Source organism: Epargyreus clarus, unplaced genomic scaffold (assembly GCF_041222505.1).
Source record: "Epargyreus clarus isolate Ecla_fem2 unplaced genomic scaffold, WU_Ecla_fem_2.2 ptg000010l, whole genome shotgun sequence".
Lineage (NCBI taxonomy): Eukaryota > Metazoa > Arthropoda > Insecta > Lepidoptera > Hesperiidae > Epargyreus > Epargyreus clarus.
This window is the reverse complement of record NW_027332218.1, coordinates 5,972,659-5,982,895: the sequence shown is the minus strand read 5'-3', so window position 1 is coordinate 5,982,895 and position 10,237 is coordinate 5,972,659. Positions and strand designations below refer to the sequence as shown.

General features: G+C 34.8%; 1 protein-coding gene across 1 annotated transcript; it reads right to left on the bottom strand.

Annotated features, from left to right (window-relative positions):
- Nucleotides 1-33: 33 nt before the first annotated feature.
- LOC140745394 (glutamate decarboxylase 1) lies at nt 34-9,726 on the bottom strand. Its single transcript, XM_073077229.1, has 8 exons — nt 9,511-9,726; nt 6,354-6,541; nt 4,005-4,227; nt 3,294-3,545; nt 3,065-3,129; nt 2,505-2,694; nt 1,282-1,515; nt 34-801 (listed from the first exon to the last, which is right to left on the bottom strand). The coding sequence occupies exons 1-8, from the start codon at nt 9,616-9,618 to the stop codon at nt 607-609; spliced, it is 1,455 nt and encodes a 484-aa protein (XP_072933330.1). The 5' UTR covers nt 9,619-9,726; the 3' UTR covers nt 34-606.
- Between the last annotated feature and the right edge of the window lie 511 nt (nt 9,727-10,237).

Sequence of the window (10,237 nt, the reverse complement as noted above, 5' to 3'; positions counted from 1 at the left end):
GAAAACAAAACACGCACAAATAAAAAAAAAATATGTGTACTATTTTACGATTTATTAGTTTGATATGTTTATACTAATACAAGTGTTTTGCTTATGAATTGAGTGTTATTTAGAATTTCCCTGAAACTCTACCATATCGAGTTTTTAATTATTTACATACAAAATTCCTACATATTTACAGAATATAGAAGCTATAATAAAAGCGCATACTTACTTATACTTGTAAGATTATTTATTTTATTGATTCCTAAAAATAAGGTACCTAAATAGGATTTAACAATACGAAAAAGGTATTCTAATTCAATTTAAAAATATGAATTTTATTGCGCACATATAAAAAGCGTGCGTAGGCTAATAGGCTCACTCATATATTTTCTTAATTAAAAACGAATGTAAGTAAATATTTTTTACAAAATCTTGATCAATTGGATCATAGATCACATACATGTCTGTGGTCTAGATATGGGTATACATTGGGAACTTTTTGAGAACACATCTACATAACTACTTATATTATTTATCATTTTTGAAATTCTACTTAGGTCATCAATTTTTGCTGCTGAATGTACATGTGACTATACCATGTAGCATATATGAGAGCCAAGATTATTCTATCATAGACATTGTGACCATCTCTCCGCATTCCTCGATAGCTTTCAATATTTCGAGGACCTGCGTGTCTTCCAGTACGGGATGGAAGGTGAAGGCCAGACGGAAGAAGTTCTTGTGATGACGGACCGGCGAGTACGCGACCATCAGGCGGGAACTAAGCGTCAATAGTTCTTTGATTTTTGGGGTTACCTGAAAATTGGAAAAATTAGACAATCAATATATTGGCCACAAGCCTTCAGGACAGTTCTACGTTCTACCCGCATACTAAAATTATGCAAATAAAATAAATAAAAAAGGTAATTACAGAAATGTCGAAGATGAATTTTGTTTTGAAGTTTTTGTAGAACCCGTTTTGTTTCTTTTTCAGAGGCACTACTACCTCCTAACAATAAAATACTACCTACCTAAATAATAAAAAATAGCAATATAAGCGATAATATAAGCGATGCTTAGTTTGGGGCTCGTGGAGCATAGTAGTATCACACTCATCCGAGGCATTCTATATCATTCCTTAGGTATCATCTGTGCCCAACTTCAGGTAAAATTCCCAAGGTTTAGAATTATACCCGTGAAGCAGATATAGATGCACAGTAGTATTCGGTAAGCATCGTTAGTTAAAATTATAAAAAAATCTTCACGATTAGAATAGCTCAAAACTCTTCAACCCACCTTATGCATCAGCTCCCACCAAGAACCATCTTGCTTCTTTTCCCGCATGAACTTCGGTATATACCAGAAGCACACGTTAGGGCACTGCAACCGTTCAGTAACGAGCTGGAACCCTGGCTTCTGACGAACCGTCTCTAGACAGAACTCAGCAGTTTTCATCACGTGATCCGTCAGCTGATTGAGACCGATGTCTCCACGAGCCTTCCACATCATCCACAGTTTGAAAGCATCTATCTGCAAAAAAACAGTAACAGTGGTTAGACACTCATCTCTCAATCAGACGGCCCGGAAAATATGCATTCCTATAAGAAATTCTTTATCACTTGCTTAAACGATGAAAGAAAAGGTCGCGTGGAATCCTGCAGCCATACGAGTTCTTAAAAAAAGTTCGTGTAAAGTGTGAGTGTGTGAAGTCTACCAATCCACACTGCAGCAGTGCGGTATACAGTGGTCAATATTTTATTCTGAGTGGAGAAGCAAGCTTAGTTGTGGAAGAGTAATGGGTTGACGACGATCTACAATATACTAGAATTTCTTATTCATCAATTCACTGTGAAACAACGTACGTACTCCCAAGTAACCAGAAAAGTCCAGGAATTTTAAACTCTTTAGACGTCGGTTTATAATCAGAATCGATAAATTATGGATTTATTCAAAATAATTCACTGATACAAATATTCATGGGTGGTAATAATCACTTAAGGTAGCGTGAACTGCATTTACTAGTTTTACATGAATTTTATGCAAAAATGTTAAATGTATTCAGCATCAGGGTGATAATAATCCGTGACTATAAAGTGTTTACTTAAAAAGGGCTGATTAAAATTTCTATATGAAGCCGAGTCTAACATAGAACCTCCTCTTTTTTCAAAATCGGTACAAAGCGCTCACCACTCACAATCCCAGACTAAGATTACCAGGGTCGTAGTTACTATAGACGCACACAATAACAAATGCTGAAATACCCAGACCCATGACATACATCAACTATAACAAAAATCATATTTTATTATATTGCCACCCTAAATCAGAACCACTTAAGATCGTTGTAGATAATTATGTGACGTAAATAAGAATACTAGAATTTCCTGCATTCACAAACAGCCCAACCCAAAATAGAAATCAAAAGAACTTATTTGAATATCTATTTCACCGGGGATCAAACCTGGACCTTACACGTCAAACCGGTATGTTGACCACACAGGTCGTCTAAACTAGCATACCTTCCGTCCACATTGTATGCTCTTGTCCCCGGTATCGTAGCTGACGTCATAGAACTTATCCTGCTGGAAGAGGTACTGCGCCGCTGCAGCATTCGCGGCGTGCAAGAGACCTCTCTCCCGCACCAAGTACAAAGAACACTGGAGCGGAGCGCCGGCCATCTTGTGGGGGTTCCATGATATCGAGTCCGCTCTGAAACAGGAAATACAAACAATCAAGGGGTTTCGCTCAAGAAATTGAATTAAAGGTGATGAAACTCCAACTCTTCATAGGTCAACAGATACCAACGTTACGTTTGTTTCTGCCTTTTAAACAAATATAAATTTAAGCCGACATACTACAGTATAAGTCAATTTCTCGAGGCAGCATCGTATTGTTGAACAATCGAAATAACAACTTAGCATCCATTTTCTGCTTCCTTACGCACACGAAAGGATGCATAACATACGCAAAGTTAGGCGTAAAGTGCATTTTTCTCATGCAGAAATGTATTCAAAGGGTAAGATGGTATTATTGTTAAACAGCGTTGATATAGAATCACAATTTTATATTTTATAAATACCTCTCGATTCCCTTGAGTCTACTCTTGTATTTCTTCGACAAAATCAAACTCCCGCCCCAGCACGCCTGAAAAATAAGTAATGCAAATTTTAGTATTTATTTCTATCATATCTATTATAAATAGCTTTACAGACAAAATGAAACCAATTCCGAAGGCTTTATGTATACTTTGTCTACTTTCGAAAAACTAATAAAATAAATCCACGATAATCTTGATAAAAATAACTTACATCAACATGCATCCAAACGCCATACTTCTTGCACACGTCAGCGATTTCTTCCAAGTCGTCTATGGCGCCCAACACCGTGGTACCTGCTGTTGCGTTCACCATTACTGGATGTTTGCCTTTAGTTATAGTCTTCTGAATAGACTTTTCTAATTCTTCTGTTATCATCTGGCCGTTGTCATTTGTTTTTATCGCTATAACGCTCTCGGTGCCAAAGCCAAGCCAGTGTGCAGCTTTCATAATGGAGTAGTGACTCTGAAAAGATTGAATGAAATAATTTTTCATTGTCTTAAAAACTTATTTCATATTTATATTCAAACCGTCCCCTGGGATAGAGCTTAAAAAATATTGGCCGTTGGTGAATCAAAACAATAATCAAAATGAATAACTATACACAATCGATCTTTCAATGGGTTAATATGTAGATTATTTCTTCATTAGTTCTCCTTCTAGAGCAAAAGAGGAGATGAGGAGATAAATTTACTTTTTCACCGAATTTATAAATGGTACCGTAAGACTGAGTGTCATAAAAACTTTCCAACTTAGTCCTCAGAGGTATTCGAATTGAAGTAGGACTTCTTTTGTAAATTACCTTGATCACGAAATTTCACAAACGACATTATCTACGTTAAATTCGATGAACTCCAAGTGTACACTCGTAGAAAAAATCAATAAGCATGGAACTTTTTAAATTATTTTAAAAATAAAACTTACATCCTCAGAAGTAAAAACAACAAGCTCAGGAAGATGTCTCATCCCCTTCCTTTTGACTTCAGGAAACGCCTTATATCTTGCAGCGACGAGCCCATACAGCATGGAGATGCTTCCTCCAGGACTGAAGATCCCGTCACCATCAGGAATGCCAAATAACTTGAGCACATGATTGAGAACTTTCAACTCTATGAGTGTGAACACTGGGCCTACCTCAAATGTATATCTAAAAAATGGAAATTAATTATTGATATATTTCTATAACCTTCAAAGAATGAATAAATGTATTGTTTTGTAATAGATGAATCCCTTTCCAATATTAATCTCGATATTAAGTCTACTTACCAATGTGTACCTACTAAGACAAGACCCTTGCAGATAAAAATCTGTTATCAAAATTCACGTACATCATTCTTATCGGCGTTAATGGTTATTACAGTAGTAAATAAGATCAATAAAGCAGACCGTGACTTGTGCTAATTAACCCGTAATTATAACGCACTGAGCTACTCTTCAAACAATAATTATTGATTAATAAATATTAATTATACTACTGTTCATAAGGGCTAATTAATAGTCCTTTATTGATATAGCGATAGTAAACTTGGTTAGAGACGCAGTTAACTAATGAAATCAGTTAAACGGTAATGATTACCTGCAAATTTAGGATTACATTGAGGACACATTTTTGGTATATTTTAGTCTTTCACAATCAACGACGTTTCAAATCAAATCAAATCAATTTTTTTTATTCAAAATAGGTTTTTTACAGAGCACTTTTTGAATGTCAAAACAACTATCACCACTTCACACGGTGTTTCGTTATGGAGAAGAAGCGGCGAAAGAAACTCCATAACACACATCTTTTAAAAAAACATGTTATTGTTTTGTCAGTCAAATAATCACTTACTTTATAGTACGCTTTTTTACATAGCGTTAGTTTAACGACATGTTTAAACTTTTTTTCTGTGAGATTCAAAATGTGGTCGGGTATTTTATTGTAGTAGCGAATACAGTTGCCCATGAAAGATCTAGCCACCTTACATAATCTATGTTTAGGAATTGCTAATTTATTTCTATTTCTGGTATTAAAGTTATGGTGGTTACTATTTTTTTCAAACATATCAGTGTGTTTTCTTACATACATAATATTTTCATAAATGTATTGACTATGCACCGTCAATATATTAATAGTGGGAAACAGTTCTCTTAGGGACTCACCACGCCGCAGACTATATATATTGACCTTATTGCTCTTTTTTGAATAGTAAATATAGAGTCTATGTCAGCAGCACTACCCCACAGTAGAATGCCATAAGACATAATGCTGTGAAAGTAACTGAAATAGACAAGTCTGGCAGTGGGGATGTCTGGAGTTTAAAGTCAATGGTTATCCCCAAGAAGACAGTTTCATTGACGAATTGCAAAGTCTCACCATTTAGAGCGACATTCATCCTCGTACTCATCAGTCATTTGGTAGCATAAATTTAATACATTTAGTTTTATTAGAATTCAAGAGTAGGTTGTTTGCATCAAACCAGTTCTGAATCAAGCAAAGAGTTTCATTAATATCGTTCGTATCCTGTTATTATCGTTTTACTCTAAACACCAAAGAAGTGTCATCAGCAAACAAAACAACCTCACATAAATCCTTTACTACATGTGGCAAATCATTTATATAAACTAAAAATAGAAACGGACCTAGGATGGAGCCCTGAGGTACACCTATTATAATATTAGAACCTGCTGATAATGCTCCATTTACTTGCACTCGTTGGACTCTATTGTTTAAATAAGAATTTATCAACTTTAGAGAATTTCCCTGAATACCATAATATTGTAATTTTAACAATAAGGTTTTATGATCAACACAATCAAAAGCTTTAAGACAAGTCACAAATAAATACCTATAGCAGCATGTGCTTGTTCCCAACAATCAAAAATATGTCGCAGCAATTGAACACCAGCATCTGTGGTAGAACGGCCTTTAGTAAAGCCAAATTGCTTTTGGTGTAATAGATTATTTAGTTTAAAATGCAGCAACATTTGGTGTAAGAGGACCTTTTCAAAAATTTTACTTAGAACAGGCAGTACTGAGATGGGTCTATAATTGTTGGAATCTTTAGTATCACCTGCCTTAAACAATGGCATTATTTTTCTATGTTTCATTAAATCAGGGAAACAGCCCTGATCAACACACATATTAAAAATAGTGACTAAGTAGGGAGCTAAAGTTTTAATGATTGATATACAAACTTTTATGGGCAGCAGTAGCCACTTACCGTCTGCTCGGCTGCTACTCCTATATTATATAAAAATAACTTTTAAGGTGTGTATTTAAAATATACTTACTGGCTGGTGTTAAAGGCCTCAGCTATCCAGGCTCCCGAAAGTCCATAAGGGTCAGTAGCTCCAAACAGCTGATTCCTGAAGGTAGCCTTGTTGGTCTTCACGCTGTATTTCAACACTTGCCGGACACATCTTTCAAGGTCGCTGTCATTTACGCCCTTTGTGATATCCAAATCTGCTGCCAGAATGGCCTATAAATGAAAGGTTCATTTTTAATTGTGTCATTAATACCACATCTTTAGCTAAAAAACAGAATTTTCAATTAAAAACTTCCTTACAACCCAAAAAGTAGAATTTTCTGTGATCAAAAGTAATTTAGGTAAGTAGGTACATAGTACTTTGGTTAAGGAGGGCAGACTCCTACAGACTATGTTCATGTCTATCAAATTTAACGAAGCAGGGCAAAATTTTCTAACATCAATAAATTAATAAGTTTTGTGTATGATGTATGTTCAAATTCAAATCTCATTTATTCAAAATTGATTCATATAGAATACTTTTTGCAAGTCAACAAACTACCACCGCTTCGGAAGGTATTTCGCTATGGAGAAGAAGCGGCGCAAGAAACTCCATAGTTGTGTTATGTAACTTCATAGTTTGAGTCCAACAAAGCAAACTAACCACTATGTAATGCTTTGTTGCTATAACATACCTATACATTACATTATACAGGGTGAATTTTTCAAACGAGCCTTCAGGGCCAAATCCGAAACTATAAGGATTAGCGAAAAATGCTGAAAGGAGTTACGAGGCCGATTTTGATAAAAACTAAAACTGCATCATTACTTTTTTAAAATAACTTTTTCCGTACCCGGGAATCGAACGAGTTCATTTTGAAAAAAAATACACCTCTGTATAATATTCCACTATCTGATAGTGTTGGTTAGAAGGATGAAATTCTGGGAAGTAATGATAAATGACAAACTAAAGGAAAAGCCTCAATTTTAAGAAAATACATATTTTTTCATATTAATTTGGCAGTTAAGTTCCCGCCATTCATCAATTTAAATATTTCGCGTATTAACAATATTTTTGGCTCAATGTTTCAAATCATTCGAAACAGACGTATTTTTCTCCAAAACTTTATATTTTTATGTCCGACTTAGTTAAGGTCATTTTTAGGACCATTATAATAGATTTAACTTGCTATGGGTGGAGTTTCGTTTAATACAGATGTAAAGTTAGCAATTTGCGAAAATGACTTTTTCAAAACAAAAAGATATAGAAAAACATATTTAAAGTTGACACGAAGTTGTAAACAACAAACAATTTACTATTTAATCAGTTATCTATTTTAATAAAAAAAATAAATCCTAAGAACGGCGGTAACTTATTTGCCAAACGATTACTTTCTCATACTAAGCCGTATGTATGGTAATAACATCGAATAATTAGTTGATTAACCAACAAATTCTTTAATGGTATGACTTACGTATGTTTCTAAAGAATTATACATGAATCATTTGTTATGTATAATAATCCTTAAGGATTAGTATGCCAATGTATGAAAAAATATGTATTTTCTTCAAAATTTTCCGTTTCCTTTAATTTGTCACATAACATTATTTCCCAGAATTTGAACCATATAAGCGACACTATCAGGTAGTAGAATAATATTGAGGGTGTATTTTTTTTCTTGATGAACTCGTTCGATTCCCGGCTAAGGAAAAAGATATTTTAAAAAATTAATGATGCAGTTTTAGTTTTTATCAAAATCGGCCTCGTAACTCCTTTCAGCATTTTTCGCTAATCCTTGTAGTTTTGGATTTGGCCCTGAAGGCCTATTTGAAAAATTCACCCTGTATATGACCTGTGAAGTTAGCGACGTATCACGAACGGAAATATTTTTATTAAGTAATAACAGCAATAAAATGGTGTCAATTACTATAACCTCAATGGATAACAATCAGTTTGTATGTTACATATATACATTTCTATAGTATGTAGGTAAATAAGCATTAAACGTAGTGAGCATATAGGCCAACTGATCGTAAGTGGTCACTGCTGCCCATGAATATCTATAACCAGCTGTGGAATAGGGATTTTTCCTGTAATCGATTATGGGTGCGATGTCCGCAAGTCTCCTAATGACTAAGATGGTTGACTTATATGTAAGGCAGCTGACATACACACACTCCCACAGAAATAAACAACTCCTCATTTGCAATAAGTTTGGCGGTGGTAGCGCCATGGTCGAACCATATAAGTACTATCACCTGTAAAAACCCTATCTAAAATATTTATAATTTTCAACTTGTATTATATTTAATATTAGCTGACCCGGCAAACTTTGTACCGCCTCAAAATCTATTTATCAAATATATTTCATATGAAATATAGCCTATGTTACTAGTGGATAATGTAGCTTTCGAATGGTGAAAGATTTTTTTAAATCGGTCCAGTACTTTTTGAGCCTATTCATTACAATCAAACAAACAAACAAAGTATCCTCTTTATAATATTAGTATAGATTAAATACTAATATATACCAAATACGTATATAAATAGTCGATAGCATAGATAAGTAAAGATACTTCGCCGCCTTGAAATTGAATGAAGCCACAAACGGCTTATTTTAGTAAGTTCTTTTTTTGAATCCTTGACAAACAAAAACAATTTTAGAGAAAATTTACGAATAAATAACTAATTTACGTAATAATTACGTAATTTACGTAATAAATAAATAATTATTTCAAATATTTTAGGGACATTTTAGCACGGAGACGTGACAAAACTTTTCTACGCAACTATTACAATTCTCAAAACTGGGTACATTTTCTTGTTAGGAGTGAGTAATCTTTACTAATCTATGGTCGATAGGTACTAAATAAAGTATTACAATTACTTAAACTCGCCGCCGAAAATTAGCGCTGTTTATAATTTTTAGCGTTCTACAAATAATTAGTTTGGTCAATTAATTTATCATTATTTTTAATTAGGTACAATTACAAATGCTTCGCTTTACACTTCTACTAAGTACACTAAATAATAATTAAATGAAGTAGAAAACACAAAAACATTAATGTTATAAGATGTGCACAACAAATATAATTTTATTATTCAATTTATTTAACATAGATTCATAACTGATACACTTGAAAAAAATAATCTAATTCTTAAAGTTACTTATCAATACAAAAATATTTAAAAATGCACTTACTTCTAATTCTTTAGGGTGTTTGAATTCAATAAGTGGCACAGTATCAGCTGATTCCTCCCTTACAATGTTGAAGACTTTGCCCAAAAATGAATGACCGTTTAAATCCATGGCCCATTAAGTAACTGTGACATGTGAAAAATACGGACAAATATAAGTAATGCCACATAAGTGTTGTTGCTTCAACAGTTAGAGTTGGAATGCAGCTGGTATCGTTTTATGGGTGTTGAGGCGTTTTCATTAGTATGCTGAATAAATACCCGTTTAAAATATAGCGGAGAACTCACGGTAACGAGATGCGATGATGTGTCGCTGCCTTGTTCTTATTGGTGAATACTTAAGCTAAGTATTTATAAACAGTAGACAGAGATGCAACACATTAAATAATCACTAGGTATTTTACGTCCTGTTCCTGTAGTTCTGGGACTAGAATAGGGCTACGGTATCCCCTGCCTGCCGTAAGAGGCGACTAAAAGTGGGCTTCCGGGGTTGCGCCAAGAGTGGGAGCTCGAACCGTCCAGTATGCTACCCCGGGAAGGACGGCGGTATTCACCACATGTTGAGTGAGAAGCGAATGCACCCCCAGGGCAGAGCCCGATCCGGGCATCGCGCTTGGAGGACTCGGGTTGTGTTCCGACGGAGATCCCGAAGTTCTCGAACAAGCGCTGAGGACGGCCACCGGGGGGGCTTTAGTGCTTAAAAATCCCACATAATCCGGCGTCGCTCCCAC